This window comes from Dipodomys spectabilis, unplaced genomic scaffold, assembly GCF_019054845.1.
Source record: "Dipodomys spectabilis isolate Male_0828 unplaced genomic scaffold, ASM1905484v1 ptg000049l, whole genome shotgun sequence".
In the NCBI taxonomy this organism is placed as follows: domain Eukaryota; kingdom Metazoa; phylum Chordata; class Mammalia; order Rodentia; family Heteromyidae; genus Dipodomys; species Dipodomys spectabilis.
In genome coordinates this window covers 1334803-1359759 of record NW_024870726.1, presented here as the reverse complement: position 1 = coordinate 1359759, position 24957 = coordinate 1334803, and the positions used below count along the sequence as shown (strand labels likewise).

General features: G+C 49.1%; 1 protein-coding gene across 3 annotated transcripts in view; it reads left to right on the top strand.

Annotated features, from left to right (window-relative positions):
* Nucleotides 1–24957, top strand: part of Iqca1 (IQ motif containing with AAA domain 1) — a 120307-nt gene that overhangs the window by 49730 nt on the left and 45620 nt on the right. For 2 of the 3 annotated variants that reach the window (XM_042678808.1, XM_042678809.1), the window contains exons 8-10: nucleotides 6892–7020; nucleotides 17566–17641; nucleotides 24448–24554. In XM_042678808.1, coding sequence (XP_042534742.1) covers nucleotides 6892–7020; nucleotides 17566–17641; nucleotides 24448–24554 — 312 coding nt within the window. The remainder of the gene's footprint in view (nucleotides 1–6891; nucleotides 7021–17565; nucleotides 17642–24447; nucleotides 24555–24957) is intronic. The other variant, XM_042678810.1, reaches the window with a different exon arrangement.

The window sequence follows — 24957 nt, the reverse complement described above, 5'->3', positions numbered from 1 at the left end:
GGAACAGCTGGGGGCCCATGGCTTACACTGGCAGCTACTCAGGAGACTGAGATCTGAGAATCATGGTTTTCAAAGCCAACCTGAGCAGACAAATCTCAGAGACTCTAATCTCCAATTAACAAGCAAAAATGACAGAAGTAGAGGTGGAGCTCAAGAGGTAAAACACCATCCTTGTTTTTAAAAAGCTAAGCAAAAGCCTGAGGTCAATCCCCAGTATAGGCACTGAAAACAAACAAGGCAAGAGCAGTGTGCGTTTGGGTTGTGCATCAGTGCACTGCATCAGAGAAGGCAATCTAGAGAGGAAGACCTCGCACTCTACATTGTGGATGCAGTTAGGGTGTCTACAAATTCAACCTCCATTCCCAATATTACAAAATAAAACCCAACAGAAATGGAAATGTACAGATACTTCGTCAACATGACAGAGTATTTCTTAGTTCAAAACCCAATATCATGCTTAATTAAATTCACCAGAAACACTTCCATTAATGGCAGGAAAAATGGAGAGAAATGGTCATTACCACTGTTATTATCAAACATGGCCTTACACAAACCACTGTGCACTATTAGACTAGAAAGACAACGCAGAGTGCAGAAAATGGAATGATCATTTACTGCAGGTGTGTTCCACACATAGAAAAGCAGAAAGAATAAACTGAAGAATAAAGAAATAATGTGAGAAGCAGGATTGGTAAGTTACAAAATTAGCCTGCAGAAAGCAATGGGCTTATACATGCAAACATCAGACAGATAGGAAATGTAATAGAAATCCATTTACAACAACAGGACCACCAACAGATTGCAGCACCTGGGAATAAACTAAACAATAGCATGTGTGGTCCATGAAATACCACTATGGGCCACAAACAAGGAAACAGGTGCAAATATGTTCTTAGGTAGGAAGACTCAACATTGTAAATGCCACAGCTCTCCCACGTGTCATCCAAAAACATAATACGATCTAAATAAAAATACCAATGATGTCTTGTTAGAGGAGAGGAGAGGAGGACACAAAGCAAATAATTAAGGATAACCAGGAAAATTCTGAAAAGGCAGTGTGATGTGGGAGGAACTGACCGTGTATTAAGACATAGTATATAGAGCTGGAGAGTGGCTCAGGTGATAGAGTGTCAACTGTGATTGAACAAAACAGCACAAAGCCCTGAGTTCAAGCCTCAGTACCAGCACAAGACAAGCAATTACTTAATTAACTTTTTAAAAATACTATTAAGAGTCCGTTGATAACAGGAAAATGACTGATGACTAAAAATGTAAATCAGGAAACTAAAACATATACTCAAATATACATGGATGAGAAAAGGAAGTAAACAGATTAGAATACCAGGTTGTCACCTACAAAAGGAAATTAAACGCCTATCACTTTGTTCTTGACTCCAGAATGATTCCAAGTAAACCAAGGATTTATATATAACAAAGCTCAAAAACACAAAAGGACTAGAGGCCAAGAAGAATCCATCATGATCTCAGAGTTGGGGAGAACTTTCCAGGAATCATAGACCTTTCCAGAAGTCATAGAACTTTGCAGGAGTCACAGAACTTCCTAGGAGTCATAGAACCTTCCAGGAGTCATAGGAAAAGTTTTTGATAAATTGAACTATATAATTTTTCAAACCTGCATGGAAAAAAAATGAAATTAAGTTCCAGCCCACTCACTGGGAGAATTCATTGCAGTGTCACACATGAGGGATTATTTTTCTAATATTTAAAGGATACCTAGATCTCTACAAGAGAAAGCTCAACAACCCAATTTAAAAAAATTAGCAAAGGGGCTAGGAAGGTGGCTCAGTGGTAGAGTGCTTGCCTTCCATGCACGAGGCCCTGGGTTTGATTCCTGAGTACCACATAAGCAGAAAATGCCAGAAGTGGCTCAAGTGGTAGAGCGCTAGCTTTGAGCTGAAGAGCTGAAGGACAGCGCCCAGGCCCAGAGTTCAGACCCCACGACTGACCGGAAAAAAAAATAGCAAAGGTTATGGAAAGATCACTGAGAGAGAAGAAAATCCAAATGGATTTGAAACTAGTCTCAATCACATAATATACATGCTAAAGTCATATGAACAGACAAAATTGGCAAGTAAAGCATAATCAAAATTCAAGTCATCTACACTTTAAAACTCACCATTAAGAATACAAAAAGGAGCCACTAGACGCTGGTGGCTCCTACCTGAAATCCCTCCTCCTCAGGAGGATGAGCTCTGAGGATCCCAGTTCAGAAGAGTCCATGAGTGGAGGTATATCCCTAATGGTAGAGCACCAGCCTTGAGCAAAAAGCCAAACAAGGGCTCCAGGCCTTGAGTTCAAACCTCAGTATCAGCATACACACATACACACACAGAAGTACAAGCAACAGACTGAGAGAAGGTACCTGCAAATCATACATGCAGGAGGATTTGTATTCAAAGTGCTAGTAACACTTCCATAGTAAGACAGACCCAATCAAAAAGGAGCAAACCCTTGAACAAGCAAGGGCTAAAGAAAGACTATGAATGCCTAATAAGAATATGAACGATGTTCAGCATTATCAGTCACCCGTGGGATGAAAACTAAAACCACGTGATACCATTTCACACTCACTAGGAGTTCTAATTAAAAGACTTTAAAGAATACCAAATGTTGAATATCAGAACAAAAAGACCCTCAGACATTGCTGGGCAGAATGTAAAATAGTATTGCCACCTTGGAGAACAGTTAAAAATGAATGCATGTTCACATAAAACTTGTGTACCATACCAGGTGCTGATTGCTCACGCCTGTAATCCTAGCCACTCAAGAGGCTGAGATCTGAGAATAGTGGTTCAAAACCAGTCCAGCAGGAAGTCTGTAAGAAAGACTCTCATCTCCAATTAACAAAAAAAAAATCTGAAAATGGAGCTGTGGCTCATGTGATAGAGCATTATTTTTTAGCACAAAAGCTCAAGGACAGCACCTAGGCCGAATTAAAGCCTCCATACCAGCACTATGTGACTGTGTGTGTGTGTGTGTGTGTGTGTGTGTGTGTGTACATATATATATATGTATATAGTACACCAGTATTTATGGTAGTATTATACATGTGGCTAGAATTTTGAAACAATTTACCCATCACTGAAAGAACAGATAGGCAGAATTGTGGTATATCCATGCACTGGACTATCACCTAATAGTAAAAAGGAGCCAACAGCTGGTACAGGCAACGTGGATGAACCTTAAAAACATTAAGCCCAATAAGCGAGGTCAGATACAAGCAGACTGTGCAGTGTGTGATTCCGTTTGTGTGAAATAGCCAGAAAAGAAAAGCTGGAGAGACAGAAAAGGGCTAGCTCTTGCTGTGGAGAGGTGGGGAAGGGGGAGGGCTCCAGCGGTGGACACAAGGGGACCTTACTGGAGTCACAGAAATGTTCTAAAACTCATTTATGGCGATGGGTTGGACAGCTTGATACCATTAATAAAAATGTATTGAATTTTACACTTGGAATGGTGAGCGCATAGTGTGGGAAACATCCCCCAATAACATTATATTTAATAAAGGAGGCAGCAGGCCAGAGTTAGCTTCCAGCCAAAAACAACAATGGCTGACCTAATCGGCAGTGACATGCACATCTAATTTGGGAAAACATTGCTACAGTTAAAGAGCATGAGCAAAGTTAACACTGACTTCCAAAAAAATGTCAGCTTTTCAGCCACATGATTGACAGGCAGCACACTGGCAGCCAGCAGGGCTGGTGGAGAAGCGGCCCTCCCCTGCATGGCTGCGGGGACTGGAGGTGGGCCGCACCCAGCACAGGGCTTCAGATGCACACGCTCTTGACCCAGCATTTCACCTGCAGCTGAGTGAGCACACGCAGCGGACCCCACCCCACAGCCCCCGCTCCCAGAGCTAGCTCTGCAGCAGCACATGCGCACGCACACCTCCAGCCCCGCCCGCAGACGCCCCCACACAGGACAGCCTGACCCCTGTCGCTGTCACATGCTGCCCCTGCAGTCATGTGCCACACGTGTTCCCACAGTCCGCCACTGTCCCCACCACTGCTCAAGCCCGCCGCCGGCCTCCGATGCCCCATGCTTGCCGGTGGCTTCCCCCACACTTACTGACCTGCACCAGTAGACTGAGTGCCACAGCACTTCAGCTGTGCTCCTCATGCAGAGGTGCGCCCTTACTCATGCCAGTCCATAAAGTGTGGGAGAGATGACACTTTCTTCAAAGGCACAGGCAACCCAGCAAGACCGTACGCATCCCACAGAATCGTCAGAGGAACACAATATACCGGTGCCAAAAAAGCAGGGACCCACAGCCTGATGGAGAACTCAAAATAATTGTTCTAAGCAGGCTCAGTAAATTACAAGAAACACAGATAAAATCAGAAAAACTGCAAGAGCAAAATGAGATGAAAAACATTAAAATCAACCAAAATTTGGGGAGAAAAGGATATAGTAACGAGTTTAAAAAATACAATAGAGGAGAGCCAGGAAAGAGGTGACTGTTGACAAAGAAATATCGACATTACCTGACTTCTGTAACAGTAACCCTTCTGTACATCACCTTTATAATAACAATAACTTTTCATGTATGAGGAGCTTTACGAGTAGACTCAGAAAAGAAAGAACAATCAAAATCTTGACACAACACTTGCAATCATCTAGTCAGAAAACAAAAATTGGAAAAGAAATGAAAAAAATCTCTGGACTCTATGACATCCATCAAGAGAACTGTCATGCATAAGAAGAAAGTGACAGGATGGATCACACCTTTAATCCTACCTGCTCAGAAGACTGAGATTTGGAGGATAGCAATCTAAAGCCAGCCTGGGAAGAAAAGTCAGCAAAACTCCATCTGCAAAATATCTAGCAAAAAAAAAAAAGTGAATAGCCAAGCACCAGGGGCTCCCGCCTATAATCCCAGCTGCTTTGGAGGCTGAGATCTGAGGATTGCAGTTGGAAGCCAGCCTGGACAGGAAAGTCCAAAAGACTCAGCTCCACTAAAAAGCCAGAAGTGGAGCTGTGTCTCAAGTAGTAGAGTGCTAGCCTTGAGCAAAATCACTCAAGGAGAGTCAGGGCCCTGGCCCTAAGTTAAGCCCCAGGACTGGCAGAAAAAAGGTAGTCTAGAGACATGGCTCAAGTGGTAGCACATCTTTAGAGCAAGAAAAGCTGGCACAGTGTCCTAAACAAGTCTTCATACCAATAAAAAAGAAAGTACCATATACTAAAATCAAATAGAATCTATCCCAGGAATGCAAAGATCAGTATGCCACATCGAACTAACAGAAAGATCATTTTCTTAAGAGGCAGAAAAGCATTTGACAAAAAGCTTCTTTCATGAGAACATAGGATTGGAGAAAATTTACCTCAGTACAATGAAGGTCATATGAGAAAAGCATACACAATAACAGCATGGTGGAAGACTTTGCTCTAAGGTCAGGAGCTGGCACACCTGACCATTCTGTCACTTCTCCCCAACAGAGGCCTGGGTATCCTAGCCAGAACAGTTAACCAAGAAAAAGAAATAACAGGCATCCAAATAGGAAGGGAAAAGGGGGGGAGGGGGAATCTCCCTACTGATGATGTGATCTTACATATAGGAAACTAGATGGTATCATAAGATTGTCAAAACCAACAAATTCAGTACAATCACAGGATACAAATGCTAAATACCAAAACAGTAGCATTTCTCTTTTTTCTTTTTTTAGATGTTCGTGTATTTCTCTTTTTAATTTCTTTATTGAGATTAAGTGATTACATAAACTTCTCAATATTATGGGATAGAGATACTAGCTAAAGTCACAAACACATTTTAACCTTCATAAGGTGAATTGTGGTTATATAAGGCTTATGAACGATTTCTTCCAAACAGGGTGATAAGCACATTTCTTTCCTTTTGCTCAGTGTCAGCTGTTCCCTCTGCCCCGCTCCTTCCCTCCCTCCCATCACGGCCCTTGAGTTGCTTAGTTCATTTTCATCAATGTCCAGTGCAGCTGATAGGCCTCTCTGCTATTTTTTCCTCACCTGTTTCCCTCTGATTCTGTGCCCTCCTCCTAGCTCCCTCAGATGTGCACATGGATATACCATCTGTGGGGTCAAGAACATAGAGTCACCTAAAAACAATATGACAAATGAAGAAGAGATCTTTTCTTTCTTGACTCCTGTTTACTTTGTCATATCTTGTTGCTTATTGAATTGAACATCCACATATCAGGGAGACCATGTGCCATTTGTCTCTCTGATCTTGGCTTATTTAGCTCAACATGATTTGTTCTAGTTCCATTCATTTCCCTGTGAATTGTTTTGTCCTTTCTAATGGCTGCGTACTATTCCATTTTATGTAGCTACCACAATTTATGGATCCATTCATCTGTAGTGGGGCATCTGGGTTGTTTTCATATCTTGGCTATTATGAACAGTGCTGCAATAAAGATGGAGGTGCATGTGTCCTTGTATACTGGTTCCTGTTGCTCAAGTTAGATGCCTAGGAGTGGTATGGCTGGGTCGTATGGAAAGTCTATATTTAGCTTTCTGAGGACCCTCCAGACTGCTTTCCACAGTGGTTGTATTAGTGTACATTCCCACCAGCAATGCAATAGGATTCCTCTTTCTCTGCATCCCCTCCAGCATTTGTCGTTGGCAGACTTTAGGATGTGGGCCATTCTGACTGGGGTAAGGTGGTATCTCAGGGTTGTCTTTATTTGCACTTCCCTTACAGCCAGGGATGGTGAACATTTCCTCACGTGTTTCTTTGCCATTTTTATCCCTTCTTCTGAGAAGTCTCTCTTTAGCTCCCTTGCCCATTTAATGACTGGCTTGTTAGATTTGGGAGGGATTCATTTCTTGAGTTACCTGTATATAATGGAAATACCAGCATCCTCTTGAGAGGGCTCAATATTATTATTTTGGGTTTTCCAGGTTATTGATGACATAATTGTGAGCCAAGAAGAGGAGGAAAAGAATAAGAAGAAAAAGCAGAAACAGGGAAAGGAAAGGAAAGACCAGAAAAAAGAGAAGGCACAGAAAGCAACAAAGGAAAAAGCCAAGGTAAAGAATTTGTATGGAATTTTAGAAATCTGATCTTTTCTTTCTGTTGTTCTTTGATTGGTGTTCAGTCAGTGGGATAATCTAAAATCCATTGAGATTATAGTTGCTTGTTTCCTAAGAAAACTGTTCCAGCTGCTACAAGATCGTCACTTTGTTTTATGTTGATTGACATTTATTTGCTCTCTTTTCTGTGACTTATAAGTATATAGTGAGATGAGTGTTTCTAACAACTCAAATACTTCACATAGCTTTGAATTTTTATTCCTCCAAGTAGGTCACCCAGTTGTCTGTCCTCAGGAATAGCGTGAGGGCAGAATGTTCACCCCAACCAAGGGACCACTGAGACATCAAAATAATCACACCTGATTCACCCCAAATATTGAAATTGACATGTGTCACTAGCATCGACATCTTGGATGTATTTTAACAGAAGCAGCATTTGTTTCTTCCTACCCCCCAAGAAGTAAGACATCAAGCAGAGTGACGTGTAGCCAGGCGTTGGGGGCTGGACGTGGGGCTGGACGTGGGCATGGGTGGTGTGCCGCGTGCTCTTGTCCTGGTGCAGTCGTTGGGGGCTCCAGCTTCAGTGCACTGCTGTGCACTCTATCATCAGCTCCTTTACAAGCAATGGAGTTTGGGCGCCAAAGTAGCACCGCCTTAAAATGCGACAGCCTTTAGAGTGTAGGTCCCGCTTCACAGCTGACCGAAGTGTGACAGAATCAGCTCTCAGTGCACCCCCACGGTTACAGTTCCCCTGTGAGCCTGATCTGAACTACTTCCAGAATGGGTCCCTCAAAGTTATGTCTACTGCAACTCCGTTTCTAGAGGCCCGAGACCTAGCTCTGGCCAGGTAGCAGTGGCCATGCCCTTACATTCCGAAACGCAGTTCCAGCCAGCGCTGAGACGGAGATGCGTGTGGGGGAGAAGCACCAGGCGGGTGACTGCCGGGCGGTGCCGGGGCTGTGCTGCAGGGAGAAGGGCGATGGAGGATCAGACTTCGAACGCCCCAAGGGAAGGCTGCTATTCACCATCAGCCAGCAGAACTCAGAGTCCGCAGCAGAGCAAGGACACAGACAGTGAGAAAGACAACTTCCTGGACAACCCAGTGGCAGGACCATGTCTAGACAGCGAGGGGTGAGGCCCCTGCTCTGTGAGGACTGCAGAGCAGCTTCAGCTGCATGCCTTTCCCGGATCAAGACATCTCGTTGCTGTTCCCTATGTGAACGCACAAGGACTCCCAGGGGCCCTTTGTGGCTCAACTCAAGCCAGCGGTGACAGATCCTGCTAAGCCCCTACGAGGCCACTTTGGACCAAGGCGTTCCATTCCTGCGGCCCAGCGTGTCAGTGCTGGCAGCCCAGGTCCTTAGCATTTAAAGGTACGCTCAAGGACAGAACCTAGCCTTCCGGTCTAGCACCTGGGTCACCTCCACAGGCTTCTCCTTGTGTCCAGGCTCCCTGCAGGATTTGCCCACAGCCCTCTTGCAATTGCTTAAGTTCAGCTTCTCTTCTGCCCAGAGCTTCCCCTGCCCTCCCTGGAGGATGACCGCTCTTAGACCTGCCTAGGTGCTCACCTGAATGTTCCCAGGGGACCCTACCCAGAGACCACCGGTGCACATGTGTCACACGTGTCTATGCTGGGGCTTAAACTCAGGGCCTGGGCTCTGTCCCTGACCTTCTTTTTGCTCAAGGCTAGTGCTGGGTCATTTGAGATAAGAGTCTCAAAGTCTTTCCAGCCTGGTCTGGCTTCAAATCACGATCCTGAGTAGCTAGGACTATAGGCTTGAGCTACCATGATCCTTTGTTCACCCTGCACTGAAGAGTTCTAACTTGATCCAAGGAGGAAAAAGACTTCTCACTCAATGGAGTTATTTTTTTTAATCTTCTTCTCTGTGAGATAATTGCAAAGCACCTATGAATAAAGAGAACTGGAAGAATTTCAATTTTACTGTAAGCATTTCTCGTTCTAAATATGCATGAGGGAGTTTTACACTTGGAAATTAAAAACTCACTGCTAGTGAAGCTTGTTCCATATAAATCTGAAATTATCAGCCATGTAATCTGGCATTGGGCAAAGTATTTTATTAACTATTAAAGAATCACTTAATGATGAACAGTTTTGGACAAAAAGCAAAGTTTAAGATCATCAGCATTTAATGACATTTAGGAAGTGCTTAAAACCAAAGAGGGGAAATCCTTCAGAATTACTTAAAAATTAATTTGTTCGTAAAAAGTTCATCTTTACAGAGTGACAATGTGATTGTTAAAAGAAAAAATGGCAACCTATAATAAAATGGCACTAAGCTTTTTTGGAGGGAAATAAGATGGTCTTTTCCATGGACTTGGAAAATAATGGACTTGGACTTGAACAGGAGATTAGAGAGTTAAGGGGGAAATCTTCAGGACCCTCATTAGAGTTGACATCAAAAGTACAGTCCATAAAAGGAAAACTAGACAAATTGGATCTCATTATGTTTAAAAATTCACTCCGTAAATGACCCCAAGAAGAGGATAAAAAGGCAAGACTGGGAGAGAAAATACTTGCCAGCTACCTATCTGACAAAGGACTAATACCTAGAATTCATAAAGAATTCCCACATTGCCACAGGAAAACAAATAAGAGTAATAACTCTCATTGTCCCCCTGGCTTCAATCAAAACTCTTGAGGATGGCAGGCCCTGCCAGAGGACTTTAATGAGGGAGGTGGCTGGTGTGGGAAGTAATGTGCCTGTATCCTGCAGCGGCCTCTGTTTCCAGAAAAGCCAGGTTGTGTGGCCCCTCACCTCAGCTTGAGACATAAAAAGAGCAGAGCAGCGCCCCATGCAGCCGTTCCTCTGTCTTCTTGTTATTATGAAGCCATGCAGAGTCATCAGTAGACCATCAGAATTATTGTAAATGATTTGGACCTGCACACAACGCATCATCATGAGAATGCTGCAATCTTCTCTGAATTCTCTCCAACTACCCCAAGAACAGAGAACTAAGAATGTAACGGAGACATAATCAGGAGTTCTCAAAGGAGAGAGAGGCCACTGGGGTCGAACGCCGCCAGCAGTGGACGGGAGTGCGTGGGAGAGGCATGGGTGGAGAGCCCACGGGTCACCGGCCCCCTGGACGCTTCCTCCCCTCAGAGTGGTGGTGAGAAGTGGGGAGGCCAGAGGCAGGGGAAGCAGCAGGACTGAAGCCCGAGAAGGGACAGCCGTCGAGGGGCCTTTGGCGTCGGCCCCAGAATGGGAAGGGCAAAGCACGGGTGCCAGTGGCGAGGGAAACCGCAGTGGCCGGGCGGAGGGAGAGGGGCAGAGCCCGGAGGAAACCTGCTTCACCTGAACAGCCTCCGTTGCCTCTTTTAATAGAGATAACAGACAGCAAGGAGTGGAGTGTTACAGTGAATCGGTGCAGCCCTGCCCAGCTGGGGAGGAGCCGGGCACTGGGTGAGGTAGACAGAAACTGGCAGTGGGTGAGGGCAAGGGGCACGGGCCTGCTCTGAACCGGCAGGCGGCTTCCTGCCCATCAGCTTCCTGCGCGCAAGCTGGTGCTCTCGGGCTCCGGGGCCAGACTCAGACCCAGGCAGCAGGTCTCACCGGCCTGACTTCCCAGCACGAGAATGTCTGCAAAGAGGATTGAGATTGCTTTCCATGAGAACAAAGAAGCACCAAGACAAAGATGTCCGAAGAAGCACCAAGACAAAGATGTCCATGGTGCTTGGTTGGCCTAAGGCTTCACTGTTCCTGAGCCGCTGCCCCTCCTCATCCCTCATCGTCCTATCCAGTGACAGGTGATGCGGTATTTCTCACTCCAGCAGTGTGTGTTTCATGTCGAGGCAAGTGGCGGGGGGCAGGGGTGTTATTATGAAGCACTGTGTGGCTGAGAAGTCCCAGGCCCTGTCACCCGCTAGCTGGAGCCCACGGAGAGCAGCGCAGCCCAAAGGCCTGAGGGCCCACGGCTGATGCCGCTTCCAGGCCACAAGGGAAGGCCTGCGCACAGGAGCTTTGAGCTCAGAGGACGGTGTCCCAGCTGAGGCAGCCAGGCACCTCCGGATCCAGGTCCACCTTCCCCCACCTTCGCGCTCCATTCAGGCTTCGAAGGATCGGATGCTCCCATCTGCCCTGGGGAAAGCCACACAGCATCCTTACCTGCTGAGCTAAACCCGGCCCCTCATAGACACACTCAGAACAGTGCTTCACCAGAGAGCCGGCCAAAGCGACAAGTAACACTAGCTACCACGGTGTTCCATTACCATGAAGAGAAATAAACACTGGCAATGCGGTGAATATCTCTAATCCCAGACATCCCAGGAACAGATAGGAGTATCACAGTCCAAGGCTGGTCCAGAGAAAAGTGCAAGACCTTATGTGAAAAACAAACAAACAAAAGGCTGGAGGCATGGCTCAAATGGTAAAGCACTTACCTAGCAAGCTCTGAGTTCAATCTCCAGTAGAGAAGGGTAGAAACTCATCTCTCAGAATTAACCATCATTACATGTTAATGTTACCTTCCAGAAAGTTCTTTATGAATATATATGATATGAAATGTTGGAACAGATGTACTTAGGACATAGCACTCCAGTGTTGGAGTTGGGACATGGGAGAGGCTGGAAGGAAGGGGGTTTATTTGCCCTCTGGCAGTGAGGTGGTGGTAGAAGGCTAAGTGCTCTTGGCTTTGCAATATCAGAGGTGGGCATAGGGCAGAGGCCTCTCCCCAGCAGGGGTACACGGGTGGGGGGCAGCTGTTAGCACAGCAGCCACACAGGACTGCAGAGCTTGGGGGGAGACCAGGTTTTGGGGTTTGTAGAAGAGAATCAGCCACCAGTGCTGATGGCCCATGAGAGGAATTCAGTTCATTCCTCACCAACATAACAATAGTCAGGAGGCTCCTTCTGACAAAAATCAAACGCACTATCATGAAAGCAAACCAAAACAGATGTATTTAGGGCATGGCAAGACCTTCTGAGTGGCACTGTCAGCTCTCAGTGCCGTTCTTCCTACGTGAGGGAGAGAGCCGCCCTCCGAAGCCCTGATAGGCGTGGAACGTGGACAGATGGACATGTGTGAGCAGCACAGCAAAGTGACAACACGAAATGCAAACTCCAAAAGCTAGGAGACACTTCATCTCTTGCAAGTTAAATTGCACACTCCATCCATCGTTTTAGTGTGGTTTTTATTTTAAAACATGGTCCCTCACTGGGATTTCCACTTCCAGAGCTACACAAAGGCCTGATGATCTCACACAGTTAGGTGGGAAATACTCAGCCCTGCCAAGAAACAGGTAGTGCCTCCTCTACCTCAGAACTCAGACGCTGGGGGCAGAGCAGCACACAAGCCGCTGAGAGATCACTTTGACATTTGAACTTGTGTGCTGACGGATAGATGCCAAAAGGCATAGCTTTGGTGAGTAACTGATTGGGGGCCACATCCAGCAGCAACACAGCCAGGCACGGTGGCTGAAGCCCATCATCCTAACTACATGGGGGCAGAAATCAGAGGTCGTGGTCTGAGGACAGCCTGGACAAAATCTTCCCAAGACTCCATCTAGACCAATGACTGGGCACGGTAGTACACACCTACCACCCAGCAAAGCAGAGAAGCACAAATGGAAGGACCGGAGCCCGGGCTGGTGCGGACAAGAAGCGAGACCCATCTCAAAACAGCCAATAGAGAAAGGACTGGCAGTTTCTCAAGTGGTGGAGTGCCTGCCTGGCAAGTGTAAGACACTGAGTTCAAACTTAGGAAGGAAGACAGGAAGGGAGGGAGAGAGAAAGAAGGGAAGGGCAGGCAGGATGGGAAGGGAGGGGAGGGGAGGGAGGGGCAAGAAGAGGAGGGGAACCTCTGCTTCCTGCCTGTCCTTACACTGGCATTGGCCAGCGTTTGGGGAGGGGCAGGTTGTGGGTCCGCCCTCAGCATCCCACCTGCATCGCTCCATACTCCACACTGGCTCAGAAAAGGAAATGACAAGACACCCGGTGCACGGCACATACCCGAGCTGCAGAAGAACATTCATACTAACAGTGGCTCTTTCAATAAACCCACTTTATAAATGCAAGCTGAAAAAAAGTCAAGAGGCTGCCAGCCATGTATTTGGCCATGAAAAAGAAAGCCGAGAGCAGGTCTCGGAACCCCTGGCCACCCCGACATCCTGAAGGGATCCCCATGGCCCATGGCGGGCGCCAGCAGCACTTAGAGCCGGCCGGCCACATCGTCCTACGCCACCGAATGAATATGTGAGATGTGCCAGAGCAGCCAGGCCGGGAGGACGGGAGGCGTGGAAATGGCTCCATGTGCCAAGAAAGTCAGGTGCTGCGGGGCCGTGTGGCGGAGTCAGGGAAGACAGAAGCCCCAGGGGCCTGGGCTGTGAGGGGGAGTTGGCACCTGAGAACCTGCCTGTATCCCTCCTTCATTATCTGCTCAGCCAGGAAGTCTGGACCGCAGCAGAGAAGACGAGATGGAGACGGGAATGGCGACCCGCGCCCAGGAGCATAAAGGCCATCAGGAGCACTGTGACTGACTTGGGGTACTATGGGCTGAATGTTTGCATCCCCCCACAACATGTCAGAAACCTAACCCCACCCCTCCAGGGGTGGTGAGATCATAGAAGAGCCCTTCCTGGCTCTGAGGAGCCGGCCCCAGGCTCCACCCATGAAGCAGAGAGCCAGCCCTGTCTACACATGGGCTCTGTATAACAGAACTAAAGGAAGGGTTCCATCCAGGCAATTGTAGATGCTTCATCCCAGTGTGAGCTGCACTTGGGAGGAAACGCAGGGGCTCGCCCTGGCGGGTTCTCCTCCAGTTCCCGCATCCGGTGGAACCGCTGAGCGCGTTGTTGCCACGGGAAAGGCTGCGGCACGCTGTGGGAGCGTCCAGCCTTTACTGCTTACTCCACAGTGTCAGGATTCACTGGTCCTAAAACTGGACTTGCCATGTTCCACCCCCTCGACATTAACTCTAGACATGAAGTTGTACCACCGAACCCCTTACATGCCAGGCTGTGATGCAGCCAGGACGCTGTGCGAGTTCTGTGTAGAACTGCAACACCCAGACGATGATCAGGCCGGGGCGTTTGACTCAGGGAGCCGTGGAGAGGCCTGAGCAGACCTGCTGCTCCCCAGAGCCTGGCTCACTGCAGAAAACACTAGAGTCAAGTGGGAGTTTGTGTCAGTGGGCATCAGCTTGCTATGACGGTGGGCCCCAGGCCCTGGAGGGCCAGGGACTTGCCCCGGATGCCATCCGTCCAGCCTAAAGCTAAGACGGGGTGGTACAAGGCCTCTCAGCAGGTGGTATACCTGCTGGAATGACCTAGAAGCTTCCAGATGAGCCTCTTCAGCTGACATAGCTGTGTCCAAAGAGCAGAATGCAAACATGAGCAGTGAGAGGTGCCAGGAAATGGTGTGATATGGTGGGGAATGACCCTCATACTTAATGGCTATCTATTGACCAAAGATTGGTGCCAAAGCTAGGAACAGAACTGAGCACATACAACTCTTTGAACCAGCATGTTACTTGTCCTTTGGTGGTTTGGTGGTGGTGGTTGTTGTTATCTGCCAGTCCTGGGGCTTAAAGTCAGGATGTGGGTGCTGTCCCTGAGCCTCTTTGTGTTTGAGGCTGATGCTGGACCACTTGAGCCACAGCATCACTTCTTGCTTTTTCTGAATAGTTCATTGGAGATAAGAGTCTCACAGACTGCCCACTGTGCCTCATCTACATGGATGTGTATGAGGCACGTCACTTCCTGTCCCATACACCAAGCAGCTGCCTTGGCCTCACTCACCACGCCGCTGCCCTTCCCCGCATCTCACTCCTTCCCGCACGCCCCCTGTGCCTGGAAGGCCGGAAGACCTGGACTCACACAGCTGAGCACTCCTGCAGAGCCTTGCTGCTGGCCTCCCGGGCCCTGGCTGAGACTCAGCCCAGCCCTCAGGGGTCTCCTGTGATCTCCCTCCAGTTCCCACCAGGCCGCAGGGTATGGAGAGCGGGGATGCCCTCGGCTCTGGCACCTCTGCTTCGGGGAGAGAGGCACCTAGCACACATTCGTTGAGCAAAAGAGGAATATAGATGTTCATGTTTGACGGTGGATGAGTAACAGGATAGATTCGTCTTTGTGAAGGGACGTTATTAACACACAGGAAGCTCTGATATACCATGGAAAAGCTGAGCTGTAAGAATGCTATGCTGACACAGGCGAAGCCTGCGCAGACCCGGGGCCACAGCCAGGAGCCGCAGCCTGGGCCTCCTCCGGGCCTGGACTCCGATGGGCGAGGAGGGAGCCTCGAGAGGGAGGAGCGCCCAGACAGGCATCTTTGTGCAGCTTCCGGAAAGTACATCCTGAGGTCAGAGCTAAGGCTAAGCCCCTGCTGTAGACAGAGAATCCAAACTCATCAGAAAGCACTAGATAGCACAGCCTGACTGCCCTGAATCGGACAGTCCGGCAGCAAGGGCCTGGGCCACGGGGCCAGGAAGGGAGGCTGAGGAAAGATCCCAGAAAGTGTGGAAGGTAAAGCAGGTGCCTTTGATGGCTGCTTGGTTGTGGGGAGCAAGGGAATAGAGAGACTCGAGACAGGGATTGAGACACAGACACTGCATACACCCTAGGGTGTGCAGCCCAAGGGGACGGGGCCACTGCACTCCAGAGCCCAGGGGAGACTTGTCAGATGCCCGGGGCCCAGGAACTCCGCAGCAGCCTGGTGGAGAGCTGCTGGTATTCCCGTGCTGTCCGGTGCTCTGCCGGGGGGTGCAGGGCTCTGGAGGGTCCTCGGGGAGCAGAGTGAACACTAGTTCTTCTGACCTTCTTGAGTATGACCATCACCCTGACCTTGGGCTGCGGACACCATCGATACGATGTGAACTTGATTGCCTGGAGCATATCCGTTCGCGAGGCCGCTGTAGTTAGCAGCAGACGGGGCCCAGCCTCGCACAGCCCCTTGGTGTGTTTCTAGAGCTTGCGGCAGAGCTGTCCACTGTGCAGGTGGCAGGGGGACTTCAGTCTCCTGTCTCCGTGCACGGAGCCAGCAGCAGGAGCCACGAAGGAGGTGGTCAGGCTCTCCACACTGAGGCTCTGCATGCCGCTCCAGGAAGAACGCCAGGCTCCCAGCAATAGGCTGCGGCCTTAAGGCTGGCTTCCAGGCCCAGCCAGGGCACAGGTGAGCAAGAGGAAGGAGCAGCACAGGTCGTTGTGAAGCACAACACCTCTGGATCACAGCCCAGCACCGGCTGAGGAGCAGCTCACAGCCAGAGTATGGAGGACGGTAGAGGGACACAGTTGGGACTCAGGCTGGAGGCAGCTTTCAGCAAGGCAGGAGACAATCATTAAAACATTGGGCCAAATTATTTACCATAGCTCAGATATGGAACCAACCCAGATGCCCTTCGGCAGATGAATGGATCAAGAAAATGTGAGATAGATAGATAGATAGATAGATAGATAGATAGATAGATAGATAGATAGATAGATAGATAGATAGATCGAATCTATCTATCTATCTATCTATATATATATATATATATAGAGAGAGAGAGAGAGAGAGAGAGAGATATGTTAGGAAATGGAAAGACTTGGAAAAAATATTAAGTGAAGTAAGCCAGGCCCAAAGAAACATAGGGCCTACGGTTTCCCTTATTTGCAACAACTAGTATATGTCTGGGACAAGCAGAAAAGATCAAAAGCTATGTACATATGACCAGATAAGAGGATGTTAAGCGAAATGAACCCCAAGATAGGGACACAGTGGTTTTTACTTTCTTGCTATTGTTCCTAATGAATTTATAATGTACCATGTGATTTTTTTTTGTTTCTTTGTATGTTCCTCCCCCACGGTATAACCCCTGTTTTCACTGTATTTGATGTTGGTGCCCTGCATCTTGTATATACACTTCTCTAGCTTGGGGAGGGGAAGGGAAAAAACAAAATGTTTAAATCGGGATACAGGTTGACCCATTGTAACAATGAGATGTACAAGACACTCTGTTGAAAAACAAACTTTACAATTTAAATGGGGGGGAGGGGAGTGTAGTTGTGGAGGTGGGAGGGAAGGGATGGTAGGGGAAAACAAAGGAGGAGGTAACAATGCTTGATAGGAAATGTAGTCATTACTTTTCTCATGTAACTGTAACCCCTCTGTACAGTTTTTTTTTTTTCAATAAAAAACGTATTTTAAAAAACAAGACATTAGACCAAACTGGGGTCTGTGTATTGTGGGGAAGCCGCAGCAGAGAGGTGTCCAGGGCTCTCTCTACTCAGACCTCTAGCAGGTAGCTGCCCTGGTGGATGGTATGGTATGGGGCCTTTATGTCCTGCAGTTCTAGGACTGAGCCTGGTGGCACGTATCTGTAATCCCTGCAACTCATAATCTGAAGCTACCCTGTCTGCAAAGCAGCCCCTCTAAAGAGCCTAGCGTGTGGCAAAAAAAATGGTCAAATGCTTGCCTGGCAAGTCTTCATCCCCAGAGCTACCCAAAAACAACGAAAGTCCTGGCAGCTGCAGTGTGTGCGCTTTTGCTGTCCAGTCTTGACAGATAAACTACGCCTGCAATTAACAAAAATATTATTCTGCTCTGAACAGGAAGAAGAAGAAGAGTGGAAAATGTCACCGAGTGTTTTCCTTCATTCCATGGAGGAAGGAAATAACTTATACAAAGGTCAGTTCAAGAGAATATCCATGCTAGCCAAGGCGTCGCCGTGTCCCTGTCCCGTGATCCCCTGGCCCAAGCCTCAGCGCGGGTCACCGCAGGCTGTAAGGTACAATTCCAGCTATGACTTTCTGTCCTCCTCTGCTTCTCCCGGAGACTTGGGGGCATACCCAGGAGGAGAACCTGTTCAGAATGTCCATCTCATTTTCTGAATCCCGAAGACCTCAGTTCCCCATTCTCTTGCTTAGCAGCAAGAGGAAAGGCATTTTCTAGATTATTTACATTAAGAAAATCGATACCACATGTATAGAAAATGTCTTAATCTTGTTAGACTAAGTTGTGTGCCTGGGTTCTGACACATAGTCCTCACGTCAGTTGTTCAACATCATTTGTATAGGCGTAATCGAGCCAGATCTGTGAGTCTATGAGCCGATTTTCCAGATATTTCCATTACAATTTGCTAGAGCTTTTATTCATTTCCTTTAGCACTGCCCCACTCTTGGGATAGGTTCCAACACCAAATGATCTGCCAATATCATCAACCTGGTCCTAGTGCTCTTGTGGAAATTCTTGTAAAATGCAATCATGGCAAGCAGGAGAAAATGTCCAGACAGGGGTCCATCAGGACCTCTTTCCCAACTCTGGTCTAATCTGCCCTGAGTTCCATCCTCAGGAGCAGCACACGCACGCAGGCATGCGCGCACACACACATACCACACACCCCTCTGACATTGTTAATGAGTAGACCATAGTCTATACATGAATTTAACATTACATGAAGAAGGGTCTCACGCTGCCTGGGATGCTGAATTAAAGCCCAGAGGCTACTGTGACCTCAGTGGGGCTGACACCTGCTGTCTTTGGCACAAAGAGGGATCAGCTGACATTTACTAAGCGCCTGAGACACTGACTTTATTCATTCCTCACAAGAGCCAGGAAAGGAGCCCAGGGCCCTCCCCATTGGCAGGGCCCCATGGGAGGCCCGCAGCTCTGAGCTGCACCAGCCCGCTGCGGCACAGTGGTGCGGGGGACTCGCTGGCAGCCTCGCGCACTTGTGGAATCACTCAGCAGCCTCCTCCCAAGCACCGTGCCAGCTGGGGCGCCGCAGGCGTGATGCAGGGATGGTGCGCTGCGGCAGTGACAGTGGGGAGAGGGTGTGAAACTGGGCAGACATGAGACATGGGAATCAGGAGGACAACAAGATGGCCGGGGAGTAGAGCATGGGTGCATGGGCACCCCGGTGGGACGTGGCCTGGACGTGGAACAAGAACTGAAAGCAGCCATCCCAGAAGACCACACCAACACAGTCACGCTCAGGAGAAGGAGGTCTATAAGAAGCTGTATCAGAGGGGCTGGCATGGCCCTCTCCCACATGGGAGAGGGAGCAAACTGGCCCCTGTCCCCATCTAGGGGCATCCTTGCAACAGCAGGGCTGGAGATGGAACTGGCCAGAGCCCCGGGAAAGTTCTTTGTGAAGGGCGGGGTGGAGTTCAGGTTTGGGTGGAGGGCGTGCAGCTGGTGCAGCTGGGGGCAGGAAGTGAGGTGGGGAGGGGCTGAGGACCTGGGGTGGAGGGAATGCTAACATTCCCCGGATTTGTTGTCATGGGGGGGGGGGGGGCATGGACGGCGGTCATTGCTTATCGAGCTACTTCCTGCTGTAAAGGGACAAAGTAGTGATGGGTCCCTGATTCGTCATTCGACTGGTACCATCCAAGAAGTATTTGCTAGACAACTGGGTAAAGGTCTCATTTTAGTTACCTAAAATGCAAGGCACAATTAGTAAAAGGCAAAACATTGCTGCTAACAGACCCAAGAGAGACATAAGCCAGGGAGTGGTTGATCTCCAGAAGGGGCTAACAAAGACCTGCGATTGCCTTCTCTGTGTTGGAGACCGACCGACTGCATGGTACCTGAATCCCTGTTATCTTGGACAGGGAAGCAAGACTTTTCCAGCTTTATCTGAGATCACAGGAGCCTGGGGAGGAGGTAGCAGAAATAGTTAAATGTTCCAGAGCTTACAGGCATTGTGGTCTCTTTTGGATGCTTCCTGCTGGCTTGTGGGGGTCGAGGAGTCACTGGGGCTGGGGTCTTTAGGATCCAGGTCTGCACGGGGCAGAGCAGGGCAGTGTAAGCGAAGCCTCCGGCTGCCTGTCGTAATAGGACGGCCCTGACTTGACCCCAGGTGGTGTCCTGAGTGAGGACTACTAACCTGTTAAAGAGAACCTTCTGAAAAGGTGAGATCAGGCAAAGACTGACAAGGCGGCGGGACCAAGGAACCTGACCGAGGCTCCTTGACACACACCTGGACACAAGCCAGAAAAGTTCCATTTGGAGCATAAACCCAGTGGTGGCCCATTACAGGGAAGGAGGAATTTCCACATGACTAGGGGCAGGAAGCGGGGGTATCTAAGGTTGGGGGCCACTGGGCAGGGGAGAGCACAGGGGACTGATTGGGAATAACCAGTCAGAGATTAGGGCTAGATTGGAGTGGTTAGGAGCCTTACAGGAGGGCTTGGCAGATGTCTAGATTACAGACTATGTATGCGAGACCCAGGAAGCTGCCAAGGCTAACTGTGCTGAGTCTAAGAGTTAAGTGCAAATAGTAGGCAACAAAGGCCAGAATGTAAGTTCCTATCCAATTAGAGGGTAGACGGGTATGGACATTAGATGGGCAAGCTTATTAACTTTCTGTTGATCTCCAGGCTGTCATCAGTTTCTGTAAAATGACCCCATTTAGGATAGGACTCACCTCCTCTTACTCCTCTCCACAGTTCCTCGTGGTCAGGACCGGCCTCGTCCCGGGGGCCTAGGTGCTCCTTGCTGGAATGGCTTGTCCCAGTTGGCATTCACAGGGTTTGAACTCAAGGCCTGGGAAACTGTCCCTGGGCACTTCTGCTAGAGGCTGGCACTCTACCCTTTGAGTCACAGTGCCACCTCCAGCATTTGGCTGGTTAATTAGAACTGAGTCTCTTGAGATATGCTCCCAGTCTGGCCCTTTGCTGGTTAGTTGGGAGATAGAATCGGGGATTTTTCTGCCCAGCCTGGCCCACTACCTGGGAGGGCGTTGCACTCCACCTCCAAGAGATTTTAGAAATTTACCATGTTGCCAAGATGGTGCCTGTTAAGACCAATTCTCTATTATCCACCGTGTGGCCAAGAATTTAAGATTAAGCCAACACCAAGCAGAATTTAACAGGATCTCCATGCTTACACAAACATTGATAACAAAAACAGGAAACCTTTCCTAGGTGGGCATTCGTTTCCAGGCCCTATGGAGAGAAGTTGCTTTACCTTGGGAAGCTTGTACCTGTTGAAGCATCCCGTTTTTGGATGCCCCCTCATAGACCACCAGAGACCACGATCAATGCCAACAGCAGAGTCGTTTATTGCAAGCTGGAGCTTGGTCCTCTGCGCACTTAGCAACCGGTGACGCTAAGAGGCCCCGAGCATAGAATCAGCACAGTTTTAATAGTATTGAACAAACAACTTTAAGGAACTTTTACATAAGAAATTACATGATTGGTTAACATTTAAAGCAAGCTAAGCTGGGAAAATATGATTGGTTGACCTTTACAGAAAAATATCCTTGGTCCATAGCTTGACCAAAAAACGGTTATGAGTCACACCTGGACCAACAGAATACATGGCATGTCTCGCCCTGGGCTCTGAAGAACTGGTTGGTCAGAAAATTATATGGTTTTCCTCGGAACCAAAACTCTTAGCCCTAGGTTGCTGGGGGGCAACACCACTTAGGGGCTAACACCTGCCTTCAGCAAACGCCATCGATGGCTCCAAGAATTGTGCATGGCTTTCTATCATAAATTCCTAGCATTGAGGCTAAAGTGGGCCACGAGTTAAGTCGCAGAACTGAGATGGGGTCTTAAGTAAAATGGAATCACTTAGGTTTTTCACAGTCCCACCCTGTGTCAGCCACACAGAGAAGCCGGCACAGAGTTTAAGCCAGGGCAACCAGCCTGGAGAGGGGGGGAGAGAGAGAGAGAGAGAGAGAGAGAGAGAGAGAGAGAGAGAGAGAGAGAGAGAGAGATCCATTTGCTCAAGCCCTCACAGATATGATGTAAGCCTCATAAAATACCAGTGGGTCCAGTGTCCCATGAAGAACAGCCTGGCCCTTTGCTGGGAGATAGAGTCGGGGATTTTTCTGCCCAGGCTGGCTTTGAACTGCAATCCTCCTGTTCCTCCCACCTAAGCCTCCCTGTTAGATCCGCCCAAGAAAAAATGGCCCCTTCCCCATTGTTCTCCCTTGGTGCACACAGGCCCCCCCCCCCCCCGCAGAAGTCCCTCCCAGCACCCCCTATCCCAGGCACCCTGGGGCGGGGGGTTAGGGAGAGGTCCCCCAGGCTCCCGGTCTTCCTGGGGCCACATCTCCTCCCCACCCTCTCCCTGTATACCAGTGTCCATCACTAGTTCCACCCCTTTTTAACCTCTTTTGTGCCCCTGGTCCCCCTGCGCTTGCCCCTCTGCTCCTCCCTTCCCCCTCCCCCTCCCCCCTGGCTCTCCCTGCACCCTCCATCTTGTGCAAGCCGGCAGTATGCTCTCCCACAGCAAACTCCGTTCTGCCTGAACCATATGGCCGCCTCCCTTCGCTGAACCTTCCATCCCACCCTCACTGTCAGTGTTGGCCCGCGGTTGTCCAGGCCTGGCCTCGGCTGCCACAGGCTGCTCTCCGGCAGTCCCAGGACGCCCTGGCGATGCCTGTACTCTCTAGGACACCCTGCGCAGGGAGGACCCGGGCACTCAGTGCCCTGCACACCTGCACACGCACACTCAGAATTTGGAAGGCCCGGCTCCCTTCCCTTCTGCTACAACTGTGCTCAGAATGTGAGGCCATAGGAAGGGCAGAGAGTAAAAGACCAGGATGTCAGGAGCTCCATTCTGAAGCTGATACATAGGAAAGAATCACAGGCCAGGTGCCTGGTGGCTCAGGCCTGTAATCCTAGCTACTCAGGAGGCTGAGATCTGAGGATCAAGGTTCAAAGCCAGCCCAGGCAGGAAAGTCCATGAGGCTCTTTAGCTCCAAATAACCAACAAAAAGCTGGAAGTAGAGCTGTGGCTCAAGTGGAAGAGTGTCAGCCATGCGTGAAAAAGCCAAGCAAGAGCACAAGGCCCTGAGTTCAAGCCTGCCTGACACAAAAAGAGAAAGAGGGAACACTGGAGCAGCCATGAGAGAAGACCGCAGGACAGAGACCCCTGCGGCCAAGCTGCACCCTTCCGGCCGCCCTGGGCTTGGTGCCAGGAAGGCCTGCCCAGGGGACCACCGTGGGGAGACAGTGTCCCCTCACCTGAGCCCACAGGGGGTCACACTGTGGAGATGGGAACTGCCACCTTCTGCAGTGGGGTCTGGGACCCCAAAGGGCAAAGCACCTGTTTGTCTACCTGCTCTGAGAGTCGCGTCTGCTCCCTGGCTGGCTGGGGCAGAGTCACAGTTTGACAGTTGATTATCCTCCCCGTGTTCTTCCGTGGAATGAAGGAGCAAGCACAGGAGTAGACAGCATCAGGCAGTGGAATTGGGAGGTAGATGTCACAGTAGGGTAGCGTTTTGATTGTCCTTTATAAAACAACAGCTACAAGCCGGGCGCCAGTAGCTCACACCTGTAATCATAGCTACTCAGGAGGCTGAGATCTGAGGATCGCGGTTTATAGCCAGTCCATGAAACTCTATCTCCAATAAACCACTAGAAAACCAAAAGTGGCACTGTGGCTCAAGAGGTAGAGCGCTCGCCTTGAGCTGAAGAGCGCAGGGACAGCGCCCCATCTTGCGCGGGGGGAGGGGGGAGGATGGCGGGGGGGGGGGGGGGGGGGGGGAGTTTGATGTTTTGATGGGAGACCGGATTTAGGACTTGCTGAACCCCACTGGAAAGGCTAAGGCTAAGACAGCAGAAGATGGGGTCCCCTAATGGAAGCTGTCCAGGGTCATTTCCCTGGCTGACCTCCCTGGCAGTGAATGTATCAACCACTCATTCCTTAGAAACTCAAGAAATGAATCTCTTCACCCCCACAATCCTTTACTTAAAAATCAAAGGCTTTCCTTTACAAATGAAACATTAGCATTTTAATCACTGAGATTAACCCCTTCCCTGGCCCCTCTGCCCCCTCCCCCTCCCCCCTCCTGTGAAAGGGCCCAAGCCTGCTTTTCACATTCTTAGGATAAAAGCTCCTCCTGGCTCTCAGGGCCAGGGGCATTAGTTGCCCTCAGAGGGTGGTGGGCAGCTCCCTGCAGCCACAAATGGCCATGAAATTCCTGAAGGGATTGAGAAGTGCCCTGTGCGCCCCTGTCATGAGAAAGCAGAGTTCCTGTGCCCAGCTCGGTCCATTGAAACCACAAGGGGAAGGCAGCCCGAGCTGCCCAGCCATGCTGGACTGTACAGCGAGCCACAGCTCCGCTCCGGCGTGAGAATGGCTTCCTGTAACTGCTTGTTCCCAAATAGTCATGGCACAGTTTCTTTTAAGTACTTTGAACTCCTTTCACGACTGAATGCTTTCTTTTTCTTTGCTTGTAGTAATTCTGTCTAGCAAAAAGAAAAGAAAAGAAGCCTAGTGGCTTCCTGTAAATCATAAAACTACTTTGCTTGAAAACTCGTTCATACCATAGATAAGGTTGGCTGTGGTAGACTGAGCGCCTCTGCCAGGGAAAGGGTCGCACACAGTAATGCTGCAAGTACCCCCTGCATTGCAGCCCTCTCTCAGTTTCCACGGATAAAGGCTGACATCTGTCAACGTGACAGAAACCACTTTGCTTAGCCTGACTGTTGAAGTTCTTTTTCCCTTTTCTTTTTCTTGGTCCTTCTGGGATACAGACACATGGATGAATAAAGATGAATCTTGGAATTTCGTTCAGAGCTATGATCCAGAAATGATCAAACAGGAGAAGCGGAAAGAACTAGAGACAGAAATAAGGCTTCAGGTAAAGTTACTTTTGTCTATAGGAGTAAAACAAGCATTTGTGCCAATGTTTGTGTCTACCCAATGTTTACCTTCCATACACTCAAATAAAAGAGCCCATTGTAGATGGCTGACATCTATAATCCTCCTGCAAAGGCTGAGACCGGAGGATCACGGTTTGAAGCTAGCTGGGGCAGGAAAGTTCTTGAGACTCTTATCTCCAGTTAGCTACTCAGAAAAAGCCAGAAGTTGCATTGTAGCTCAAGTGGTAGAGCACTAGCCTTGAGCAAAAGAAGCTCAGGGATAGTGCCCAAACACTGAGTTCAAGCTCCAGAACCAGTGAATGAAAAAGAAAGAGAGAAGCAGGGGGAGGGAGGGACGGAGGAAGGAAGGGAGGGAGGGAGGGAGGGGAAGTGGGGGGAAGT